Below are 26,201 nucleotides of genomic sequence, written 5' to 3' on the forward strand. Positions count from 1 at the left end.
TCTTCAGCTGAATCGGCTGATTGGCCCGGAGCCATCTGCCCGTCCTCTACCCGGACATCGCCTCTGAAGTGATTGGGGGGGGGGGGGGGGGGGGGGCAGGAAGACCATAGACCCATGGCGGTTTAGCTGTACTGAGCAGAATGAAACCTTGGCAATACTGAAGTGAAATCAGCCCACGTGTCAGAGACCCATAAGGATATGTATCGTCACACACGCAGTGCTAGTCTTAGTTATAATACTCTAACCATAAATGAGGAGAAGAATTGTGGTAAGTAGCATGAATATCAGGTGTCAAATCTGAGAAGTCATTAGAGTAAAGTAGATTCGAGCAGAGGAGAGTATATTTTATATTGAGTATAGTGCGAGAGTCATCTTGTCATCGGGGAACTAAAGGTTTGCTAGTTCAATCTCCGGGCTCCTCATGTCTTCACTAACCGACCATGACCGCTGCCGCGCGTGCAGTGTGAATGAATGAATTCATGCATATTGGGTGAGATATTAATAAAAGCGTGGGAACAGAGACAGAGGGAGAGAGGGCATATCCAGCTGGGTTCAGCCTCGGACCAGGAACCAGACCCACCACCACCGACCTCAGCCCCGACCAGATGCTGCCCTCTCCCAGCCTGCCTCCCCAGACCTCCCCTGGAATCTGAGGCGCACCACCAGCAGTGGTACACCAGGGAAAGGGAACGATGACAGATGAGGGAATGAGGGAGAGAAGGAGGAGGGATGGATGGATGGATGGGCGGGTTTATGAGGATGAATTGATTGATGGATGGAAAGGACGTAGATGGAGGAATGGATCAGGTCTGGGAGTTGATGGGGTTGACGGAGAATGGGATCAGGGTTGGGTGGTGATGGGGTTGACGGTGAATGGGATCAGGGTTGGGTGGTGATGGGGTTGACGGCGAATGGGATCAGGGTTGGGTGGTGATGGGGTTGACGGAGACGGGGATCAGGTTTGAGAGTTGATGGGGTTGACGGAGAATTGGATCAGGGTTGGGAGGTGATGGGGTTAAAGGAGGAGGTTATCAGGTTTGGGAGGTGATGGGGTTGACGGAGGAGGTTATCAGGTATGGCAGGTGATGGGGTTGACGGAGGAGGTTATCAGGTTTGGGAGGTGATGGGGTTGACGGAGGAGGTTATCAGGTATGGCAGGTGATGGGGTTGACGGAGGAGGTTAGTAGGTTTAGAAGGTGATGGAGTTGACGGAGGAGGTTATCAGGTTTGGGAGGTGATGGGGTTGACGGAGGAGGTTATCAGGTATGGCAGGTGATGGGGTTGACGGAGGAGGTTATTAGGTTTAGAAGGTGATGGGGTTGACGGAGGAGGTTATCAGGTTTGGGAGGTGATGGGGTTGACGGAGGAGGTTATCAGGTTTAGAAGGTGATGGGGTTGACGGAGGAGGTTATCAGGTATGGCAGGTGATGGGGTTGAAGGGGGAGGTTATCAGGTTTGGCAGGTGATGGGGTTGAAGGAGGAGGTTATCAGGTTTGGCAGGTGATGGGGTTGATAGAGGAGGTGATCAGGTTTGTGAAGTGATGGGGTTGCTTTAACTCTTAAGTCACTTAGCCGTGCCTTTTACCGAATCCTTAAAGCCTGCAGCTTACAGTGCAGAAAGCCAGATACACCACACTAAGGAGCAGGCAGGGGATGGCATCAATGCCAATTGGAAGGCTGCCGACATTGGGGATCGAACCCAGCCTGTGGAAGTGAAATGCCCCCCCCCCCCCTCCCTAACTATATCTCTCCCTTTCCCCCTCTCTTCCTCACCCACTCTCTGCCACTCTCTCTGTGCCTCTCTCTCGCTCTGTCGCTCTCTCCAGCTCTGCGATGAACAGAGTGGCAGAATGAGTCCGAGGGGGAAACATTTAGTGGAGGATCACTGAGTGGAGAGACAGAACGCAAATCGGATGGGCGAGCGAGAGGAATTCAGTGGAAAGAGCGGGAAAGCCTCGAGGTGAGGTAAGCGATGACAGCAAGGAAGACGATGAAAGTGACGAAGAGCACCCAACAGTCTGTCTGTCACTCGACGACAAGGCCTGCGAAGCGTGTCGGGACAGGATGGCTATCTGAAAGAGAGAGAGAGGGAGAGAGAAAGAGAGAGAGAGAGAGAGAGAGAGAGAGAGAGAGAGAGAGAGAGAGAGAGAGAGAGAGAGAGAGAGAGAGAGAGAGAGAGAGAGAGAGAGAGAGAGAGAGAGGGGGGGGAGAGAGAGAGAGAGAGAGAGAGAGAGAGAGAGAGAGAGAGAGAGAGAGAGAGAGAGAGAGAGAGAGAGAGAGAGAGAGAGAGAGAGAGTGGGAGACCGAGAGAGAGAGAGAGGGAGAGCGAGCGAGCGAGAGGGAGGGAGGGAGAGAGAGAGAGAGAGTGAGAGAGAGATAGGGCAAGAGAGAGATGGAGAAGAGAGGATGAGCAAGATGGAGAGACAGATAAATAAAGAGAGATACCAGATGCATCGTACCCAACATTTGTGTGTGTGTGTGTGTTTGTGTATATTGTGTGAGCCTGGATGAGTGATGAGTGTTATGATATATAATTTATTAGGTACCTGAATCATAATGATAATGTTATGTTACCACATGTACATACGTTTGATTTGGCAGCAGTCACCGTGTCATTTCATGCCAATAAAACTTGACAGCATGCCAGTACATCCCTGAAACTTTGCATTGAAATTTGAGCCCGAGAGAAACAGATGGAAGGCAGGACAGATAATGATAGGAATTCATATAAAGAGGGACAAGGTGAACAAGAGAGAGAGAGAGAGAGAGAGAGAGAGAGAGAGAGAGAGAGAGAGAGAGAGAGAGAGAGAGAGAGAGAGAGAGAGAGAGAGAGAGAGAGAGAGAGAGAGAGAGAGAGAGAGAGAGAGAGAGAAAGAGAGAGGGGGAGAGAGAGAGGGATACATAAGGAGAGAGAGAGAGAGAGAGAGGGAGAGAGAGAGAGAGGGATACATAAGAAGAGAGAGAGAGAAAGAAAAAGACAGAGACAATGAGAGAGAGCGAGAGAGAGAGAGAGAGAGAGAGAGAGAGAGAGAGAGAGAGAGAGAGAGAGAGAGAGAGAGAGAGAGGGAGAGAGAGAGAGAGAGAGAGAGAGAGAGAGAGAGAGAGAGAGAGAGAGAGAGAAAGAGAATCAATGAAATAAGAAATAGAGATAGAGGGAGAGATGTCTGACGTGCCAGTGGGGAGGGCCAGGACAAAGAGATGGCTGGAAGCGGGGGAGAGACGGGGACGTTATTATCAACAGAGTGACCCTCCCGGTAGCCAAACACACCACCTGGTAATGTTTACCCTCTCGCACCTGTTCTCTCTAATCTAACCCCTCTCTGTACACTCCTCTGCCCCCCGTGGTGAGCACACAGCTGGACCGCTCCCTGCAGAAACCCCATGACTTATAGACTGGGTATAGCTTCAACCGCAGTACTACGATCGCACACATTGACACACTCAAACACACGCAGACACACTCACAGCCACAGACATGCAAACAATCACATACACACACGGACGCAGACGCAGACACATTCAAAGACACAGACATGCAAACACTCACACACACATCCAAAATATTCCCAGATGAAGGGTGCATATTATGTGTGCATTACATGAGGCCGTTAAACGTGCACGCTGCTCTGTTCATAAACACACACCACAGGCCTGTTTGTACACGCGGCTTTGGCCCACCTACACCTGTGCATACAGCACAGCCGCTTCCACCCGAACACCATCAAAGAGGTCTGCCGCACATTAAGCCACGGGAGGGAGGGGGGCTACACTCACGGACAGCACAAACAAACTACAGGAGCCTGGAGGCTAAGCCCCTACCTGGCTGAGGGATTGGCCTGGGCTTCTAGGTGGAGGTGGGTGGGGTCTGGAGAACACCTGGGCCAGGTATGTCTCAGGTAAGCTCATCAAGACCCAAAACCACAAAGTCTGGCCTGACTGTGTACTGTGTACCATTCTGCAGACAAGTTTGCATTTGTGTGTGTGGATTTGTTTGAGAGAAAAGTATTCCCTTTAATGCTTTATTTGGTTGCCAACTGAGGATGTGTTCCAATTGTACTCTTGGAGCGATTCCGCTCACACTCAATCACTATTGTATGAGTGTTCCAATAAAGAACAGCTCAGCTCCAGACGAATCGTCTGGGGCCCGTGGATCAGCGTATCCTACACAGGAAGGGTTTTGGAGACGTTTCGACTCCATCATTACACCTACGCTCAAACAGCAAGACATTTATTCAGTTGGCTTTTTCAGGGGGGGAATTTTCTTTGCGATATTTCAGCATAAATATTGCAACACTCACATAAAAATAAGTTTGATTCTCTATAGTTACTGACTTCTTTGCAACATCTTGGGTTCAAGTCCAGGTTATCTGTGTCCTCTCGCAGAGTGCAGATAAGAATGCAGGGTAGCCATTAGCCCTGAATGCAGATAAAGGGATTTTCACACACCCAGGGAGCCACTTGAAAGAGAAAGTCGGGTTCAGCTGCAGTTGGAGTTGGCTAAATCAAAGTCTTATCGTTGGATTGCAAACCAAAAGTGTTACCGTTGACGTATTTGCTGATTCCGAGAGCAGGCATGAGCTAAATAAAGTGCCTCACTATGAGTTCACCGCCCCTCTCTCTCTTTATATGCGCAAATGGACGCCATGACCTTTGATTATGCAAACACATCAGTCAGTCTTAAGGTTAATGCTCTCGGTTGTTTGGAAGGACGAAGGTATTTGGTGGATGCCAAATGAGACTGGACAGTGAACGGTTTTGTTATTGAGTGCCATCCATTGCGACACATCAGCGGCAGTTAAGGCCCAAGCAATGCTGCTGAGGAAGAAGGAATGTTGTTTGGTCAGACTGCACGGGTCCAACAGCTACAGTGCTAAACACTGGAGTGCAACTTGGGCCTACTTGAAGTTCGGTTTTTATTGCTAGGGAAAAGAAAACAAGGAGGCTGATTAGTTTGTTATTTGAGTCAGTAAAAGCCTGCGTGTGTCGGATGAAACCTTTCTTTAAGCATGATTATGGCTAATGATGGGGGAAATGGTAATATAAATGATGATGATTATAATGACAGAGAAGGGAGGAAAAAAGTGTTCTGACATTTAAACAGGATACATCTGATTCTGCTGGAGGACTCTAATCGCTGTAGCCTTCTGCACGGTGGTAAATGTCGAACTTGAAGAGCTATAATCAAACAGCCAGACTTAATTTCAGCGTGCATTAGCAACAAACGTTACGTTTGAACGGGCCCCCCGCAAAAACACATCTCAATCAAATCACGGCCGTATCCTTGGGCTATGTCTCCCTCTTGAGGCGGAACTGGTCACGACATGGCGGTTTGTTCTAAAGAAGTTCACAGATACACATAAATGGTCTTTCACTGTCGTTGGCAATTGAAGTACTTTAGAGGGCGCTCCGAGCTTATGGGACATCAGTGACAGGGGTGTGCTGCTTTATGCATACCTAGGTGAGGTTGAAATTATGTGCGGAGTTGTGTTAACCGAGTTGAAGTTGGTATTCTATCTTGTTTCCATGAGTTCTCCTATCTCAAATAGCCTATGGCTATAATTTATTATGGGGTTGCTATATCATTGTTTTATAATGAAATGTAATGTAGGCCTACATTCATTTTAAATATTTTTTCTAAGGAGCGTTTCTGAGCACTTATATCCATATATATTTTTAATAAACTTAAAAATCACAGAATTGTTTAAAAGTTGCAACCAAAACGTGGATTCCCTCCATTCCGTTATCTTTGTACAAAAGTATGCGCCCGAAAGCGCAACTCGAGCTGCTCGAACACGCCGCAAGGACGCAGCCGGTGGAGCCCAAACACAACAACAGCCACCAGTACGGTGTCCTCTGGTAGAAAGCTCAGGAGTCAAACTAGCGCTGTACGATGACAGACAGCCTGCAGAGATTGATGAATATAGATTAAGTGGCGCAGAAATCGAAAACGTAAGTGATAAACGGCGGTTGACAACTTTTGCAACAGACCACTACATTGACACTGGAGCGACTAGCAGGGATGCAGGCTACGTTAGCTCATGCTAACCTCACCTGAGCCATGCAGGCATGACAGACGCCTGGGAACTCAATTCCTCCCGTTGGACTACGAAACATCTTGCACTCTGTTTACATACACCAGGAACATTAAACCCCAACACCCCGGGGTCGTGTGGAAACCTGTTTTCGAGACATTTGACCTGCCGAGCTAGCGAGTGTTGACAGTAACGTTAGCATGTGTACAACAACATTGGGTAGCAGCAGGCTGCTAAATCAATGATCTTTGTTGTTTCATTCTTACTTTGATTTGCATTTTATAGTTGACCATTGCACACGATCACACCTCTGCGTTACACTGTTCCCACCACACCATGTTTACTTGCAGACCCGGCCGTCGACATGGTGGTCATGTCGGGCACAGCCACCGTGCTGCAGCAGTTCGTCAGCGGGCTGAAGAGTCGGAATGAAGACACCAGAGCCAAGTCTGCCAAGGACTTGCAGCATTACGTGACCACAGAGCTCAGAGAGGTGAGTGACATACAAGTCATCCGTCTTCTACCTGAGTTTGGTGTTGCCCACGACGCGGTCCCTGTCTAGGCACATGCTATCGTCTCTGACAGATGCTGTCACATCGCTGATGCTGTATGTGTTGTGTTTTTATGCATACTCAGTTGAGCCAGGACGAAGCCACTACGTTCTACGATGAGTTGAACCACCACATCTTCGAGCTGGTGTCCAGCTCTGATGTGAACGAGAAGAAAGGAGGAATTCTCGCCATCGGTAAGTCTCCGTTCAAGTACGATTACCGACTCAAAACCATCCATCGTCTTCCCTTCAAATACTACACAGTCATTTTTACTACTTAGTAGCCAAAGCTTCTATCCAAATAACATTTTTACGTGCATGTCTGTAAGGTGAAGATAGGGGTTCTGGCATCTTGCTCAGCAAGCCTTCAAGTAAACTGCTCACATTTGGGGGTTCGAACCCAGATCCCTTCGGCTGGGAGACCCTAACCACTCGACTCTCCATAGACCCCTTAAATAAGCCATTAAGCTTACATGAGCTCATGTGTTGACGGTTGAGACATGTTGTGACATCGCGGTCTAACGGGACTAATAATCAACGGCTCGTTCCCCAGTGAGTCTGATCGGCGTGGAGGGAGGCAACGCCACCAGGATCAGCCGCTTCGCCAACTACCTGCGCAACCTGCTGCCCTCCAGCGACCCCGTCGTCATGGAGATGGCGTCCAAGGCCATGGGACACCTGTCCATGGCGGGGGACACCTTCACGGCCGAGTACGTGGAGTTCGAGGTGAAGCGGGCGCTGGAGTGGCTCGGAGCGGACCGCAACGAGGGCCGACGCCACGCCGCCGTGAGTGGAGCGCCGTGACCACGCCGGGTTCGACGTCACTAACGTGTTTCGATCGTGTTTGCTTTGAGTTGTGTTTACGTCACAACAGTCTTTTAGCAGGCGTGTGCGTGTGTGCGTGTGTGCGTGTGTGTGTGTGTGTGTGTGTGTGTACATGTCCGCAGTCACTTCCAGGTGAGGCTGAAGCATAAAAGCAAACTATAGATATCAGATACAACATAGATGCAACCTTATTGATCCCCCGGAGGAAAATTCCTTTGTTACACCACAGCAGAAGTGGAAAACACAGGATATAATACATTACAATGAAAAATCCAAGTAGTGCTAAGGAAAATAAAATAGATTCTGAAGTAAGGACAAACAGTATAAACAGTATAAATTATAAAGTGGCCCAGTGTTAAGGTGACTGTAAAAGTACTGCTGAATCAAGTTTAAAACAGACAGACTGGACAGAGTAGCTAAAGGAGTTGGAACACATCATCGATTTTTAACTGGTGATTATTGGTGGGAGTCAAGGTTTTGTAGACTTCTTAATCACAGCGAAGAAAAATATGTTTTAAAGTATTATAACAGAAGTACACAAACTACGGTTGATGGACTGGTGCCCCGACTGCTCCAACCGGCAGAACTGCTTCTGGTCTGTGATTTGGTCTAGTGTATTGAGAGATGGCTTAAGAAAGTCTCTCGAAGGTCTGAAGCAGATTCAGTAGATTCAGATTGAGTAGATTTGAATCTAAAGATTCAGTCGTTTCCTCAGTAAATCCACGCACACGTCATCACGGATCGGTCAGGGGTTAAGCATCATTATGGTTTAAACACTTGGGGTCATTCATGTGAACGGGCCTGTGTTGCACCACCAGGACCACAGCGTGACCCTCTCTTCCTCCCCCCCCAGGTGCTGGTGCTGCGGGAGCTGGCGGTCAGCGCACCCACCTTCTTCTTCCAGCAGGTGCAGCCCTTCTTCGACAACATCTTCTACGCCGTGTGGGACCCCAAGCAGGCCATCCGCGAGGGCGCCGTGTCGGCCCTGCGCGCCTGCCTCATCCTCACCACCCAGCGCGAGACCAAGGAGATGCAGAAGCCCCAGTGGTACAAGGTAGGTCCGGCCCCCAGACCTCCATGCCCCCAGACCCCTTTACCCTGAGACCTACAGATCCCAAGAACCACAGTCCCAAAGGCTCTTACTACCCCTGGCTCCCTGCTTCTGGCTGGGGGATTCTGACGATCGTTGCCCTGTTAAGGCTTTCGTTTTGTGGTTCTGAGGCAAATGTAGGACTGGGATAAGGTTGTGAGCTCTGCTGTATTCATCCCAGACTGGGCATAAAGGTGTCATCATTGCACAGCAATGGGCCGTAAAGTGAATTCAAAGTAGATACTGGGATGTTCATTGGAGACACAAGTATGAATTTGTAGCTTTCCTGAAGATGCAGGGAATTGGCATTCAGAGCGCATTTTGTGTGTTGTAGTATTTTGGCCAGATAAAACATTGCCTGTGTGTTTGTCCATGTCCTGCATTGATCAGAGATAGTGGGAGTACGTACTGCTAAACCTAAACATGTCCTACTGTTTGAAATGTTACCCGGCCCACATGCTGGGTTATTAACGTGAATTTTTTGAGAAAATGTATTTGGCTAACCACCTGATCCATTTAAAGCAAAGCGAGCGTTGTTCATGATATCAGTTGGAGCCGACCGCCTCTTCTCGTTGACAGCAAACGTTCGAGGAGGCGGAGAAGGGCTTCGACGAGACGCTGGTGAAGGAGAAGGGCATGAACCGCGAGGACCGCGTCCACGGGGCGCTGCTCATCCTCAACGAGTTGGTCCGCATCAGCAGCATGGAGGGGGAGGTGAGGCCCCCCACTGAGGACGCCAGGGCCCCCAGAACAGAGGTTCTGGGTTCAAACCCGAATGTCTCCCCAGTCTACTTGTAGTCAGCCTAGAGTGGGACGCCTCGACCCCTACCTGCTAATTCATATATTTTCCTTTGGATGAAAGCATTTTTTAATTAAAACGACTCTCTGGCGCCTATTACAACCCTAGCTTGAGGAATTTTACTTGATGTTGTGCTTTTTTTGTTTAGTGGTTAACAATTTCCTTTAAGTTTAACGGTCAAGTGTCAAGCTATCTATAATGCTAGGATGCGACATTATTATTACTTATCCTTTTACTTTACTTCTTCTTTATTTAACTGACATTATGTTCAAAGCGACCTTATAGTCCCAACGATGTCGGCCATATCACAAGCTGTCGCCGATAAGTGACTCTTTGTGCGGGACCCGCCAACATGAAACCCTCTCCCCTCCCCTCCCCTCCTCTCTCCCCCCCCCCCTCTCCCCTCTGCCCCCCGCCCCTCTCCCCCCCCCCCCTAGCGCATGCGTGAGGAGATGGAGGAGATCACGCAGCAGCAGCTGGTCCACGACAAGTACTGCAAGGAGATGATGGGCTTCGGCACCAAGCCGCGGCACATCACGCCCTTCACCAGCTTCCAGTCGGTGCAGCCCCAGCAGACCAACGCCCTGCTGGGGCTGCTGGGGTACAGCTCCCCCCAGGGGTTCCTCAGCTTCGGGGCCACGCCCACCGTCGCCAAGAACTCCCTGGTGGAGAGCCGCTACTGCCGCGAGCTGATGGAAGAGCGCTTCGACCAGGTGGGGGCGCCCGGCGGGTGCGTGCGGGTCCGGGGGTGGAGCGGCTGGAGGCCGGGTTTCAGAACGTCCACATGTAGGAGGACCCGACTGAACCGGGGGAAACCTCAACCAACACACGATGGATGTAAACTGGTTCTGCATATAACCAGTGAACCACACCAGTATATTCACGTGCACCTTGTTTACCTGCCTTGTTCTAAGGACGTAAACAAAGTTTAGGTGCATTAGCAGGTAAACAAGGTGTAGGTGTATTAATACGTAAACGAGGTGTAGGTGAATTAGTACCTGAACAAGGTGTAGGAGCATCAGTCCATAAACGAGGTGTACGTGCCTACGCTGGTGTGACATGGGGTTTACACAGGCCCAGTTTCCTGCTCGTGCTGTCAGCTCTGTTTTGGGTAGCTGCCGGGGGTGTTTACAGGCATCACAAACCGAACAACGCTTTGTCAAGGAACCTATTATGTTAAACTGTACTTTCCGGCATGCATTACAGCTTGGTTATACTATGATATGAGTTTGGCTGTCTATAGTATACATGTTTATTGTAAACTTCTATTCATGCAAGTGAACACTTGGGGATACTGAGTGTGTTTACTAGGACTGCTAGATTATGGGAAGAAAATCAAAATCACGATTATTTTGTTCCAATATTGAAATCACGATTACTTTTGAGTTTGAAAACATGTGTGTATTCAGCATGTCTCTCCGATTTATATTTTTGTAATTGAGAACTTTGAAATTTCGCCTTAAAAAAATTATCGAAAAGAAAATGTTTCAATCTAAAATGATGAACAGATATGTATCCAGCTGATCTAAAAAAAAATAAAAATAATAGATTATGTTCATTTTGTGATCGTTTGACGCTAAAATCGCGATCAAAATTCGATGAATGGCCCAGCCCTAGTGTTTACCCTCTGGTTGTTTCATGGATCAGGTTTGCGGCTGGGTGCTGAAGTACCGGACCACCAAGAACCCCCTGATCCAGATGACCATACTGAACCTGCTGCCCCGCCTCGCTGCCTTCAAGCCAGTCTCCTTCACAGGTACTTTACTGTCAGCCAATCACAGTCAAGTGGAGATACCTTCCAGCCAATCTCCTTCACAGGTACTTTACTGTCAGCCAATCAAATTAAAGTAGAGATACGTTCCAGCCCGACACCTTCACAGGTACTTTACTGTCAGCCAATCACAGTCAAGTTGAGATACCTTCCAGCCAATCTCCTTCACAGGTACTTTACTGTCAGCCAATCACAGTCAGGTGGAGATACCTTCCAGCCAATCTCCTTCACAGGTACATTCCTGTCAGCCAATCAAATTGAAGTAGAGATACCTTCCAGCCCGACACCTTCACAGGTACTCACCTATCAGCCAATCGCATGCACACAGTTACCTTCCAGCCAATCACGTCACAGGTAGATCCAGTTGCGGCTGGTGAACAAAAATGTTGGTGGGGCACAGTCATAGATAGGGGGTCGGGGGTCTATTGACCCACCGCCATTGGGTAGATCCAACAGGCCAATCACCTGCAGATGTAGATTCCTTCTAGCCATTATCACATACAGGTCAATTGCTTCTAGCCCAGCTACACGGTGATCCACCCTTCAGCCAAGCAGCTGTAGTAGTCTGGAGGAGTGTTTAAAACCCAGGCGTGTTAAAAGGTCCTCCTCCTCCTGACCTCAGACCAGTACCTGGCGGACACCATGGGATACCTGCTGGGCTGCCTGAAGAAGGAGAAGGAGCGCACCGCGGCCTTCCAGGCCCTGGGGCTCCTGGTGGTGGCCGTCAGGGTGGAGATCCAGCCCTACCTCTCCAGGGTGCTGGAGATCATCAAGGCCGCGCTGCCGCCCAAGGACTTCGCCCACAAGTAAGACATTAATACTGTGTGTGTGTGTGTGTGTGTGTGTGTGTGTGTGTGTGTGTGTGTGTGTGTGTGTGTGTGTGTGTGTGTGTGTGTGTGTGTGTGTGTGTGTGTGTGTGCGCGTTAGGGCTGTTCGATTATGGGGAAAAATCATAATCCCTATTATTTTGGTCAATATTGAAATCCCGATTAATCAAACAATTATTTTTGAGTTTGAAAACATGTTGTATTTATTCCGCATGTCTCTCCCAAAAAAGACGTTGTAACTGAGAACTTTGAAATTTCTTTGAAACTTTGAAAAACACAATATAAAAATAATCGGAAAAATTGATTATGTTAATTCTGTGATCGCTTGACGCTAAAATAGAAATCGCGATCAAAATTTGATTAATCGCCCAGCCCTAGTGTGTGTGTGTGTGTGTGTGTGTGTGTGTGTGTGTGTGTGTGTGTGTGCGCGTTAGGGCTGTTCGATTATGGGGAAAAATCATAATCCCTATTATTTTGGTCAATATTGAAATCCCGATTAATCAAACAATTATTTTTGAGTTTGAAAACATGTTGTATTTATTCCGCATGTCTCTCCCAAAAAAGACGTTGTAACTGAGAACTTTGAAATTTCTTTGAAACTTTGAAAAACACAATATAAAAATAATCGGAAAAATTGATTATGTTAATTCTGTGATCGCTTGACGCTAAAATAGAAATCGCGATCAAAATTTGATTAATCGCCCAGCCCTAGTGTGTGTGTGTGTGTGTGTGTGTGTGTGTGTGTGTGTGTGTGTGTGTGCGCGTTAGGGCTGTTCGATTATGGGGAAAAATCATAATCCCTATTATTTTGGTCAATATTGAAATCCCGATTAATCAAACAATTATTTTTGAGTTTGAAAACATGTTGTATTTATTCCGCATGTCTCTCCCAAAAAAGACGTTGTAACTGAGAACTTTGAAATTTCTTTGAAACTTTGAAAAACACAATATAAAAATAATCGGAAAAATTGATTATGTTAATTCTGTGATCGCTTGACGCTAAAATAGAAATCGCGATCAAAATTTGATTAATCGCCTAGTGTGTGTGTGTGTGTGTGTGTGTGTGTGTGTGTGTGTGTGTGTGTGTGTGTGTGTGTGTGTGTGTGTGGGGTTGGTTCTATTCCTAGGGGTCAGGGTGTCCCTGAGCATGGATGGAGGAGACCTCATTCCTGCGTGTGAATGTGGCCGTAGAAGATCTCAATAAAATGCAGTGGCTTTAATTTATACCTTGCGTGATGGTAGAACCGGCTTCATGGTCATCTGATTGTCGTGTGATGGTTGTCTGATGTTTGTGTGATGGTTGTGTTATGTTTGTCAGATGGTTGCGTGGTGGTTGTCTGATGGTTGTCTGATGGTTGTCTGACGTTCGTGTGATTGTTTGTATGGTGGTTGTGTGATGGTTGTCTGATGGTTGTGTGATGGTTGTCTGATGGTTGTGTGATTGTTGTGTGATGGTTGTGTGATGGTTGTGTGATGGTTGTCTGATGGTTGTGTGATGGTGTGATGGTTGTCTGATGGTTGTCTGATGGTTGTCTGATGGTTGTGTGGTGGTTGTCTGATGGCTGTGTGGTGGTTGTGTGGTGGTTGTGTGGTGGTTGTGTGATGGTTGTGTGATGTTTGTGTGATGGTTGCGCGATGGTCGTGCGCTTCATGTCGGTCTCTCCGCTGTGCGTTCTCCCAGGAGGCAGAAGACCATGCAGGTGGACGCCACGGTGTTCACGTGCATCAGCATGCTGTCCCGGGCACTGGGCCCCAGCATCCAGCCTGACATCAAGGAGCTGCTGGAGCCCATGCTGGCCGTGGGTCTCAGGTAGGACCCCAGTACCCCCTCAAGTCCCCCCCCAGACCCCCCCCCCAAGTCCCCCTCCAGTACCCCCCTCCAGACCAGAGTACCACAGGACAGTACCGATGCCCTCAAAGTGTTTTGAGCTGATGCCTTCTACACTGAAAGGGCACAGAGCGTATATCAATAGTTTTACTTGACATTTGCAAACTCCATCATCATCATCGTCCCTTATGTTTGGTGCTTAAATTAGTTTATCGGTCCAAACATAAATGCCACCGTCTAAAGAACGGTTGTTTTTTTCTCCTAGACAACAAATGAGTAAGACTCCCGAAAATACCAAAAGATAATTTTCATCGATGGAACACTTAGGGTGTGTTCGAAACCGCGTACTTGCTTACTACTCCTACTAACTATGACGTCAAATTGAGTAAGCGAGAACTTAGTAAGCGAGTTTAGGTAAGCGAGTAGTATCCGAATGTCTTCTACTTCCGGAAAGATTTTGAGTAAGCATCGCTAGCTTACTAGACGTACTCAACTGCCCCAGAATGCACTGCGTCTATTCAAAAGAACAGTGGAAGCAATGGCGCTAAACGGGGAGCCGCAGCAGCAGTGCTTTTAATAATTGTTTTAACATTTCACCGCAAATCCTTAGGTTGAAGGTGTACTGTGACGTTAAATGTGACGTTTATATATTTATTTATAATATTTATTAACGGCGCCCGGCCGGTAGGTTATTGACACGTCATTTGATTCACGTCATCTGAGGTGGTTAAGTAAGGACGGTCTTCTGAACGTCGATTACTCAAATGGATTACTCAATCATTATTTAAGGATTCGAGAAGTAAGCCAAATATTTAATAGGTAGTAAGCAGTAAGCAAGTAGGCGGTTTCGAACACACCCTTAGTCTTTGTTCTTCCCTAAACCGACCCTGGCCAGACGTGAGGGATCTGTGTTGCATCATGGGTAATGGAGTCCCTCTATAAACAGTCTAATGGTGCGTTTTAGTGTTCTCTGCGAACCGACTCGGACCTCGGATGCGACGTCGCGCCCACACTTCAAGCGTTTTATTATGTTTCGCTCGGTCATGGAGAAGAACATGGACGCCACCCGGAAGGCTGTAGTCACGGTTGCATTGGCAGAGTACCAGGCACTCTGTAATAAGTAGGCTATAGGCCATAGGCTATAGCCTACTTATAGATACGGACGCAGTAAGGTATTGCAGTAATACGAGTGATTGAAAATGCCATTTAAACCTCCAAAGCCGTCCAAACACAATGAAAACAGTTCATACTTACAAGTGACAGCCATCGCAGCCATCTTGAATCCTCGCTCGATCTCCTCCGAGTCCAACCGAGCGAGCGAGTTCGCCGTCCGAGGAAAAAGGGGCGTGTTCATGCGCGTCGCTAGGCAACGTCCTCGGACCTCCGAGACGGATGGGTAATAAAACGCACCATAACCCCCTCCACCCCCCCCAGCCCGGCCCTGACGGCGGTGCTGTACGACCTGAGCCGGCAGATCCCCCAGCTGAAGAAGGACATCCAGGACGGCCTGCTGAAGATGCTGTCCCTGGTGCTGATGCACAAGCCGCTGCGCCACCCGGGCATGCCCAAGGGCCTGGCCCACCAGCTGGCCTCGCCCAGCCTCACCAACATCCCCGAGGCCAGCGACGTGGGCAGCATCACCCTGGCCCTGCGCACCCTGGGCAGCTTCGAGTTCGAGGGTGAGGAGCCGCACTGCGGCGGGGGAGTCTGGGATAGCTGTACAATAATTGGAAAGATAATTAGCTTGACTGTTGCGACCCTGGAATGTTTAAGCATGAACATTATTGGAAATTGTCTGGGGGATGTCAGAAATGTTTTGGTTCAAAGACATGTGTTTAACACTTTCTCTTTATTTTGCCTGTTCCCTCTTCTCTTTCTCTTACCTTCTCTCGCTCTCCATCTGTCTTTGTCCCTCTCTCTCTCTCGCTCTCTCTCTTTCTCTCGTGCTCGCTCTCGCTCTCTTTTGCGCTCCATCTCGCCGCTTCTCTTCTTTCTCTTCCTCTCTCCTTTCCCTCCCTGGCTCTTCCTCTCCTTTATCTCTGTCTCTTCTTCTTTCTCTTCCTCTCTCCTTTCTCTCCCTGGCTCTTCCTCTCCTTTATCTCTGTCTCTTCTTCTTTCTCTTCCTCTCTCCTTTCTCTCCCTGGCTCTTCCTCTCCTTTATCTCTGTCTCTTCTTCTTTCTCTTCCTCTCTCCTTTCTCTCCCTGGCTCTTCCTCTCCTTTATCTCTCTCGTCTTTCTCTTCCTCTCTCCTTTCTCTCCCTCGCTCTTTCTCTCTCCTCTTGCTCTCACTCTCTCGCTCCTCACTCCCTTCTCGCTCTCCCTTCCTTCTCTCCCCTCCTTCCCCCCCCATTATCTCGTCCCCGCCTCCCGACCAATCAGGGCACTCGCTCACCCAGTTCGTGCGGCACTGCGCCGACCACTTCCTGAACAGCGAGCACAAGGAGGTCCGCATGGAGGCGGCGCGCACCTGCTCGCGCCTGCTCAGCCCCTCGGTGCACCTGATCAGCGGCCACGTGGTCAGCCAGACCGCCGTGCAGGTGGTGGCCGACGTGCTCAGCAAGCTGCTGGTGGTGGGCATCACCGACCCAGGTACCGCAAAGCATCATGGGAGATGGAGTCATTTAAAGGTTGTGTCAGCGATTCCAAACGGAAACATAAAGGATAATTTTCATCCGATCTTTCCTCACTGCCCGCCCCATAAGCAGGCTGTTAAACAAAACGCGTCTCTGTAGGCAGCCTGTGCTCCGAGATCGTACACAAAAAGAAATGGTACCAATCACTCAAAACTAAAACAAATAGTATTCCAACCAATCACCGACAAGGGGTTGGTGTTGTGGGGTTTTGTGCTTCGTCATGATAGTTTTTACTGGACGCACGAACCACGGAAGGGAGGGGACAGCTGGCTCTTGTTTGTTTTGGATCTCGCTTCAAATACCAACAGAAGAGACGTCACCCAACATCGCTGATGCAACCTTTAATATTGTGTTTTTTTAAATCTATCCCTGTTTGACGTCTCCTCTTTTCCTACTTTGTAATCTGGATGTGGATGTGGATGTCTTAATGAGTTACAGATAGACGGTGGGCAGGAAACACATTAAGCTTCATGTTCAATGGGTCACCAGAGCTTTAGAGAGAGCATCGTTGTTCCCTAGATAAACTAGCGGTAATATTCCACATATTCCAAGCAAATTACGCATTTACAAAGTTGAGACGGTAGACAAGCTGGCTGATGTTTATAATAGTCAACTAATATTAAAGGAAAAAGAAAGTGATCTTATTGAACTTTGTGTCTCGCATATATATAATAATATATATAGAGTGTAGTCGATTCTCAGTCGATAAATCTCCCAACATCTGGAGCTTGCTCTGAACCAAATAGTAGTGATGTTTTGTAGCTCTAGGGTACGATACAGGAAGTGATGGCGCAGGCTGTCTGCCTGTTGAGCAGACCAGTGGAACATTCTGCAAGTGATCTCTGGATACAAGATCCCCTGGTGTAAATACCTCATCCTTCTCTTCCTCCCCCTCCTCTTCCTCTTTGTACTCCTCCTCCTCCTCCCCTCTCTCCTCATCATCCTACTCTTTGTACTCCTTCCTCCACCTCCGCTGACCTACTCTTCCTACTCCTCCTCTTCGTCTTCATACTTTTTCCCCTCCTCACTCTCTTCCTCCTTCCTCTTTGTTCTCCTCCCCCTCCACTTCCTCCACCCCTTTCTCCTCCCTTTTTCATCCTCTTCCTCCCCTTTCTCCCCCCCTTCGTACTCCTTTCCCTCCGAATCCTCTCTGCCCTCCTTCTCCTCCTCTTCCCCTTTCTCCTCCTCCTCCTCCTCCTCCTCCTCCTCTTCGTACTCCTTTCCCCCCTCTTCCTCCTCCTTCCTTCCCCCCCTTCCTCCTCCTCTTCCTCCTCCAACTCCTCCTCTTCCTCCTCCAACTCCTCCTCCTCCTCCTCTTCGTACTCCTTTCCCCCCCCTTCCTCCTCCTTCCTTCCCCCTCCTTCCTTCCCCCCCCCTTCCTCCTCCTCTTCCTCCTCCTCCTCCTCCTCCCCCCTCTCCTCCTCCTCCCCTTCCTCCTCCTCCCCCCCTTCCTCCTCCTCCTCCCCCCTCTCCTCCTCCTCCCCTTCCTCCTCCTCCCCCCTCCTCCTCCTCCTCCTCCCCCCTCTCCTCCTCCCCCCCCCCCTCCAGACCCGGACATCCGCTACTGCGTGCTGGCCTCCCTGGACGAGCGCTTCGACGCCCACCTGGCGCAGGCGGAGAACCTGCAGGCCCTGTTCGTGGCGCTGAACGACGAGGTGTTTGAGATCCGGGAGCTGGCCATCTGCACCATCGGACGCCTCAGCAGCATGAACCCCGCCTTCGTCATGCCCTTCCTCCGCAAGATGCTCATCCAGGTGGGGGGGGGGGGGGTGCCGAACCATTAGTCCAATCAACCCTGCTCACCGAGGTGGGGGGGGGGGGGAGTAGGGCCGAACCATTAGTCCCGAACCATTAGTCCAGTTCAACCCTGCTCACCCAGGTGTGGGGGGGGGGGGGTAGGGCTGAACCATTAGTCCAGTTCAACCCTGCTCATCCAGGTGGGGGGGGGGGGGGGGGTAGGGCCGAACCATTAGTCCAGATCAACCCTGCTCACCCAGGTGGGGGGGGGGGGGGTAGGGCCGAACCATTAGTCCAGTTCAAACCGACATCGCCATGTAATAGAACGCCATATGCAAATCGCAAAGGCTGCGATTAAAAAAGAATAATAAATAAATAAATAAAATACATTAGATTCTTATATCTCATGACTGGAAATCAGTAAGATTCACTTATTTTTTTTTTTTATTCAATAGTTAAATAAAGATGTTATAATATCAATTCATGCATCAATTCATCTCAACGCATAGGCCTGGCCTAAAGGAAAGAGCACTTTATATGTCGACTGCTTCCAATGTTGGTCATACTACAGAATAATTTATTGCTTGCTAATTGAATAATGCAGAACATAAAAATATAAAAATAATCGCATGGAGTCATATATATCGCAATCGCAATATTGGTACAAATAATCGCAATTTGATTATATCCCCAAAACCCCCTGATCTACTGTAGAGGTCCAGGTCTACAGCGTTAGAGTTCTACGGTAGAGCAGTGTGGGGAAGTTTCCACCATCGCCTGGTTGATTACGACCGGGGACGCCCATCCTAAGACTGTGTTCTCCTTCTTAAACTAAGCTCTCATTGTTCTGGGTGGTTTTACTCAGTGTATCATATCTTTCTTTGTGGTACTTGTGAGCTTTTCAAGTTGTGCACGTTGGATCTAATGTGAAGCAGGACAGCTGCAGTATTCATACTGAATATATTCATGAAGTCCTTGACATGGATTATATTCCGATTCCTTTAGTATTCTTTTTTTTAAACTTGCATTGTATTCTGTGCCTGACCAGTTCTCCCCATAGGCCTCTAGGGGGCAGCCTAGCACCTTTCCTCCAGCGCCTGTGTGTGTGTGTGTGTGTGTGGGTGAAGGAGCTGAGCTGTGACTGTGTGTTGTGCTGCGTCCGCTCCAGATCCTGACGGAGCTGGAACACAGCGGCGTGGGCCGCAACAAGGAGCAGAGCGCCCGCATGCTGGGACACCTGGTCTCCAACGCGCCCCGCCTCATACGCCCGTACATGGAGCCCATCCTCAAGGTGACTCCTCCCCCTCCCCTCTCCGATTGGCTGGTCGCTACATAGGATCGTATTCATTCACAGTGGGTCGTGGCTAGGTATGGCCTGTGGAATGAGCCTTTAGTGTAAACACGGAGGCAGGGTTGTCTATTATCGGGTGTTTGACCCTCAGCCGAAAGGGTCTGGGATCGATGCCCGATGTCCACAGTCTACCTGGAGGCGTTCCTGGCCAAGATGGCGCAATCACTGCCTGCTTAATCATGACTCGTATCAATAAGAACTTATCTTACTGTGTTTAACTGTGAAAAAAGCTCTATGACTAGATATTAAATTGATCTCTCCTTCCCTGACCCTCGAATTTCTCTCTCTGTCTCGGTCTCTGTCTCTCTCTCTCTCTCTCTCTGTCTCTGTCTCTGTCTCTGTCTCTCTCTGACTCTCTGACTCTCTCTCTGACTCTCTCTCTGACTCTCTCTCTCTCTCTCTCTGACTCTCACTCTCTGACTCTCTGTCTCTCTCTCTGACTCTCACTCTCTGACTCTCTCTCTGACTCTCTCTCTCTCTCTGACTCTCACTCTCTGACTCTCTCTCTCTCTCTCTGACTCTCACTCTCTGACTCTCTCTCTGACTCTCTCTCTCTCTCTCTGACTCTCTGACTCTCTCTCTCTCTCTCTGACACTCTCTCCCCCTCTGGTCCCTGGCTGTGTCGTAGGCTCTGATCCTGAAGCTGAAGGACCCGGACCCCAACCCCGGGGTGGTCATCAGCGTGCTGGCCACCATCGGAGAGCTGGCGCAGGTACGAGACCCAACACACTACATTCATTACAGCCAGAGGGAGGTTGGGCATCTCTCAGCGAGACACCGAACCCCCACCTGGACATCATGACCTGATTAATGGAGCTACATTCAGTCATGACAGCAGCTGTTGTACTGAGTGTAACTGAAGCACCCTGATGACCGGAAGCTACTGGCCGGTCACCAGGTTGAACGGTGTTAGCCTGTACATTCAGCTGCCTAGCAGAACTACCAACACCTCATCTGAGCTCCTCGGAGCAGAATAGCACGGTGGCACGGATGTTTGACCATTAGCCAAAGGTACTTGGTTCAAACTAGGGATGCACCGAAATGAAAATTCTTGTCCGAAACCGAAACCAAATATACTGAAACAGTTGGCCGAAAGCCGAAACCGAATACCGAATGTGACTTTTGCTGTTTTTCTTTCATTTTGCTTTTTCACCATTGCATAAATCAAGCAATTAAATGTCCTTTTATCTATCTATCCTTTATTTATTATCTTTTTTGTCTTGCTTTTCAATAAAAAAAATCTATTACAAATTTGATACAAAATATTTATTTAGTACTGAACGTTTTCGAACATTCCAGCAGACCTTATAGCAAGAATTGAAGAATAAAGTTCCTTTTTTTTTATTATTATTTTTTTTAATCAAAAATAAAAATGTTCGGCGTATTATTTTCAGCCTTTGTACTCCTTCGGCCGAAACCGAACATTATGTTCTGGGCCATTGTCGGCCGAACATTTTCGGTGGCCGAATATTCGGTGCATCCCTAGTTCAGACCCCAAAGACTGCAGTCTACCCGTCAGGCATCCTCGGGCCAGATGCCCCGACCGTTACCCGATCATAAACCAAGTGTCTCATCTCACTGCAAGTCTCTTTGGAGGAAGGCTTCCGCTCAACGCCTTGATGGTAAATGATAGGATGTAAAGTAATCAATACCAGAATGTACATCTCTCAATCAGGTCCAAGTGGTTTCATCCCTACAGCGTCAACAAAGTATTTCATCACGTCGAGTGCAGCATCTCTTTAGTGTGACCTTTGACCTTGAGCCTTGAGCCCCCCCCTACCCTCCAGGTGTCCGTCCATCTGCGGTGGCTGCAGGCCTCAGGCTGGCCCCCCCCCCCTCAGAGGAGGGAGGAGGGCAGGGTTAGGAGCGGCGGGCTAGCCCCCCAGTGCAGAGGCAGTGCGGGGGACGCCCGCGTAGGTCCGATGGTTCAGCCCGCCGTGAAGGCGGTGACCGAGGAGGTAGAGCACACACAGGGAGCGCACGGGAAGGACAGGAAGGCCGTGCTTAAGGCTGCTTCATTGAACACAGGACAGGAAGGGGATTTCAGGATTTAAATGAGGATTTAAATGAGATTGAGGGGTGATTGTTCATTTTAGGGGCAGGGAAGGGGACTGTCGGGTATCTAACCTGTGGCACTTTCAGATGTATTATCTGATGAGCATAGTAGCCATCAAACGACCAATGAGAGGGCAGGATTAAGGGCCATTGATACAGGACAGGGCGGGACGCTGTACATTCTCCGCTACCTTACTGAAATCCCCTGTTCTGATTGGTTGGCGTGCACCTGCGCTGCCAGGTGAGTGGACTGGAGATGAGGAAGTGGATGGACGAGCTGTTCCCCATCATCATGGACATGCTGCAGGACTCCTCCTCCCTGGCCAAGAGACAGGTGAGTCCACGTCTCAATAGGAAGCCTTCTGACACCTTTCAGGGTTTAATGTGCTTTAACTGACTGTATATTAGGGCTTTGACTTTTGTCCAAAAATCATATTCGAAGTTTGTTTGTTTATTAATATTAGAATATATTCGAACATTTATTAATAATATTTTGAACATCAAATGCCTTCATTTGATGTGAAGACCTGGATTGGGCTTCGCAGGGTTTGTTTACCGCATTGCTATGGTTACCGGTCTTGCGTGTTCCCATGGTTTATTAGGGTTCTAATAAATCGCTGTCTAATCAATACTTCATTCACTGCCTCTTCCGTGGTCATTACAATATTATGAATAGACTGCGTCGGGTTCTCCGACGTCTCCCCCTCTTGGCCTGCCCATAAAAGGTTACAATATTATGGGCTGCCTAATATTCGTTCGAATTTTGATTTATTTTTTGATATTCAAATTATATTCGAATAACGGAATCAAAGCCCTACTGTATATGTGTTGTTATTGTTATATCATGTTTTCATAGTCTTGCTTCTGGAATAGGATGCAGTTATTAAGATGGGGTGGGATCGTTTTTTGCCAGCCATGCAAGGCATGATGTCTCGGGCGGTGTTCATTCAGAATGTTGTTCCTGACCCCTCCACCAGGTGGCGCTGTGGACGCTGGGCCAGCAGGTGGCCAGCACGGGCTACGTGGTGGAGCCCTACCGCAAGTACCCCTCCCTGCTCGAGGTCCTGCTCAACTTCCTCAAGACCGAGCAGAACCAGGGCATCCGCAGAGAGGTGTGTGTGTGTGTGTGTGTGTGTGTGTGTGTGTGTGTGTGTGTGTGTGTGTGTGTGTGTGTGTGTGTGTGTGTGTGTGTGTGTGTGTGTGTGTGTGTGTGTGTGTGTGTGCTAAAAATACTCTTTCACTCTCTCTCACCTTGACATGACGTTCGCACTCACTCAACTCCTCATTAGGTGCTTGTGTCTCACTCACGCAGAGACACTCACATCGGTCACCCCCATACTCAGTCACACAGGGATACATAAATAATGGCTTCTCCTCCTAGACTGTTTACCTGGCTGCCCGGATAAGAGGCCATCTCTTATATGGAGCCCGATGGCAGAGTATCGATCACCCTCTGATTGATTTAGCATTCATTCAAACTGTGTGTGTGTGTGTGTGTGTGTGTGTCCCAGGCCATCCGTGTGCTGGGCTTGCTTGGCGCTCTGGACCCCTACAAGCACAAGGTCAACATCGGCATGATCGACCAATCGCGCGACGCCTCCGCCGTCAGCCTCTCCGAGTCCAAGACCAGCCAGGACTCCGGTAAGACGGCCCTCGTTACGATAGTCTGTTCAGGTTACAGTCGGGACCCCTGGTCACCGTGGTGACGCTGCGTTACCACGGGGATCGGTTGGCCCCACTGAGAAACGAGTGGCACTCGGAAGGAAAACAAAACCTGCGTGTGGATTATCTTTTTCTTTCGGTGACCGGGTTCTGATCTCACGACCTCCTCCGACGCAGAAAGAATCTGTCCTGCTGGCAGCGCTCAATCTGCCAGATCACGGCGGAGGCGTACTTATCAGGAACCAGCGCACGCCCGGCTAGAGGACACAACATAAACCCCGTCCAGACTGGTTCCCTCTCGCTGTGTGGTCCCTCGATCACACCCCCCCCCCCCCCCCCCCCAGCCCGGTGCAGCGGGCGGGGGGCGTGCCTCGGAGCCTGTGTGGGCCCCGCTGGATGTGGTTTTGATAAGCGGCGCCCGGCCGTCCTGCACTGGTTAGTCTGGGGGATTTACATGAACCCTTGGAGGTCGACCGGCCGCAGATGAAAGGGCGTCGGACGCGTGTTGATCAGAAACACACCGCTGACCGCAGATAGGGAGGAGCAGCACATCCTAAGTCTGTCTCACATCTCAGAGAAGCGTTTTCTACTACTTTATGAGTTTGATATTTTTGGTTTGGGCCTGTTCAATAGCTCTGCCATACAGAGCCAGTACACCTTGTAGAGATCCAGGTTCGATTTCGACCTTTGTTCCTAATGCTCCCACTTATTTTGAGCCAAAGCCCATACAAATATATGTGTTTTATTTGTATTTGATACACCATAAGAAGCTAAACCCAGGTGTGTCTGAGCAACAGACGTCCAACCATGAGCCCTGTTGGAGCCAGCAGCCGCGCACGCTTTGGTACACGTGGTGCACCCGGGCTGCGTGTCCTGTGTGAATAAACAAAGGAGCTAGGCATGAAACTCAATCAAGTGCCTGGACTCGCACTCTCACTCACCCGTGAAAGATGTTAAAAACAATTTCAGGCTTCAATTACTTGAGGTGCCGTATCTGGCCCGCGGCAGCACCCAGCCTGATCCCTCTCAGATCCGGCCAACAACCTCATCATACCGCTCCCTCCTCCTCCCTCCTCCCTCCTCCCTCCTCCTCTCCCAACCCGCGGCTCTTTAGCACCGACCGTAACTCTGGAGCCTGTCTGCCGCGCCGAGCGCCCGTCCAAAGTAAAGCGCTGGTTGGAGCGAGAGCCCGTCCCTGTACCCTGGACGAGGGCGGGGGCGCGGGGACGACGCCCTCTGGGATCCGGGAGCACGTTGGCCGCGTACCGTTTGATGACTAACCCCCGTGGGCCGTGACTGATGTCCCCCCCCCCCCCAACCCGAGCACTCCCCCCGCCACCAGCGCCACGTTCTGCCCGTCTGGAGGGGGGGAGGGTCGGGGGCCGGTCCCCGGTCCCCGATAGCCATCCCGCCGTCCCCCCGTTCGAGGCCAGGGATCCGGGGGTGGGAGGCGTCCCGCCGTCGGCTCCTGCTGGATGGATCACCGCGCCGTAGCTCCTTGTGTGAGCGAGGGCCAACGCGGTGCTCGTGAGTTTCCCACGCGGTGCTCGTGAGTTTCCCACGCGAGGCTATCGGCCCGGGAAGCCTCCGCGGGGTCAGTGTGACGCCCCCCCCCCCCCCCCCCCCCAGGAGCTTTATGTAGCGTGGGATTGGGAATATTGGGACGATCAGGGCTGGCCGCCCGGCTGAAGGGAATGTCGCTAGACTTGAAATGCACTTAATTTGTCATATTCACACGGGGCGCGGAGATGAATATGGAAACGTGGTCCCTCTGCGCTGGTTAAACGCTCTGCGCTGGCGGCTGCCAGGGGCGGGCGGCGCGGCCAGCAGCGAGTTGATCGCCCTCCAAAAAATAAATGAACACGATCCAAAAACTACTTTTTAAATTGGGAAGGTTAATGTTACGCTTATTCAAACCAAACGAGTCTGTCCGACCGATGGAGTCATCGACCAGCAACGGTTAATCACACTTGATTGTATAAATGGGTTCGGCTCTGCAAATATTTAAAAAACTTCAACGGAATTAGTGCTTGAATTACAATATCGTTCACGATTGATCATGAATCCAAAGTGTTGAACTCCCAACGAAAATGACCTAGCAGTGGTGCAAGAGACCAAGAACCTACTCCACATGCTGCTAGCATAGAGTGCTCTGTTCATCCCAATGCTACGTACCCACATGCTGCTAGCATAGCGTATTCTGTTCATCCCAATGCTACGTACCCACATGCTGCTAGCATAGCGTACTCTGTTCAACGCAATGCTACGTACCCACATGCTGCTAGCATAGCGTGCTCTGTTCAACCCAATGCTACATAGGGCACAGCCTTCTGCTACTAGCATAGGCTGGCCCTAGCAACCGAGTGCTGGCCAACAGGTCTACTCTGTTGTTGTCCGCTCCACACAGAACTATGTCATGTTCAGGTGAGCTCCCCCTCTCCTATGGTCAGGTGACCATAGGAGAGGGGTGTTTAAGGTTTGGTTATGAGGGATAAGTGGTAATAATCCGTTTTTAGAGTCAGTCAACGTTTGGACCATTGGCCATTTCCTTTGCGAGCTTCCGCACAGAACATAATGTTGGTTCTGCAGCCCCATTATTATAATTGTATTGTATTAATCCTGCACAGAACAGTGCAGTTTTCTACTGGGAGTGGAACGGGGAGAGAGTCTGACGTCATTCAAGTGATCAGGTACTTTACAGAAGTTGAGGTATTCACCAGAAGATATTCATGGGGATTAACACCAGAATAAATGCGATTCTTCACTGTAAAAGTTAGTTTTTGGCCAATGAGCCGTGGCTCCCTTCTGTGACTGGTGGCACACATCGAAATAATCGATTAATCCTTCATACCACTCGCTGAGTATTCGGCCGTGAAAATGTGATTCAAATCCCTAATGTTTATTCAGGACTCATCATAATGGCTTTAGCAGTTTGTTCAGAGCCTCGGCGGACTGCGATGGCGACAGGCGCTCGTATATCTGCTGATGTTTAGCGTCCCGGCTCAGTCGTGACCGGTGCGTCTGGGCTGCTGTCTGCGTAG

The 26,201-nt window shown here is 49.6% G+C and overlaps 1 protein-coding gene across 1 annotated transcript in view; it reads left to right on the forward strand.

Annotated features, from left to right (window-relative positions):
* The first annotated feature begins 5,793 nt into the window (after nucleotides 1-5,793).
* The window catches only part of mtor (mechanistic target of rapamycin kinase), a 101,069-nt gene continuing 80,661 nt past the window's right edge, over nucleotides 5,794-26,201 (forward strand). The window contains exons 1-18 of the mRNA XM_030352725.1: nucleotides 5,794-5,949; nucleotides 6,383-6,525; nucleotides 6,669-6,777; nucleotides 7,136-7,368; nucleotides 8,261-8,461; nucleotides 9,077-9,211; nucleotides 9,734-10,009; nucleotides 10,944-11,052; nucleotides 11,690-11,873; nucleotides 13,576-13,704; nucleotides 15,157-15,401; nucleotides 16,102-16,311; nucleotides 17,904-18,109; nucleotides 19,261-19,383; nucleotides 20,072-20,155; nucleotides 21,740-21,832; nucleotides 22,476-22,610; nucleotides 23,010-23,139. Coding sequence (XP_030208585.1) covers nucleotides 6,397-6,525; nucleotides 6,669-6,777; nucleotides 7,136-7,368; nucleotides 8,261-8,461; nucleotides 9,077-9,211; nucleotides 9,734-10,009; nucleotides 10,944-11,052; nucleotides 11,690-11,873; nucleotides 13,576-13,704; nucleotides 15,157-15,401; nucleotides 16,102-16,311; nucleotides 17,904-18,109; nucleotides 19,261-19,383; nucleotides 20,072-20,155; nucleotides 21,740-21,832; nucleotides 22,476-22,610; nucleotides 23,010-23,139 — 2,731 coding nt within the window. The 5' untranslated portion in view covers nucleotides 5,794-5,949; nucleotides 6,383-6,396. The remainder of the gene's footprint in view (nucleotides 5,950-6,382; nucleotides 6,526-6,668; nucleotides 6,778-7,135; nucleotides 7,369-8,260; nucleotides 8,462-9,076; nucleotides 9,212-9,733; nucleotides 10,010-10,943; nucleotides 11,053-11,689; nucleotides 11,874-13,575; nucleotides 13,705-15,156; nucleotides 15,402-16,101; nucleotides 16,312-17,903; nucleotides 18,110-19,260; nucleotides 19,384-20,071; nucleotides 20,156-21,739; nucleotides 21,833-22,475; nucleotides 22,611-23,009; nucleotides 23,140-26,201) is intronic.

This window comes from Gadus morhua, chromosome 1, assembly GCF_902167405.1.
Source record: "Gadus morhua chromosome 1, gadMor3.0, whole genome shotgun sequence".
NCBI lineage: Eukaryota > Metazoa > Chordata > Actinopteri > Gadiformes > Gadidae > Gadus > Gadus morhua.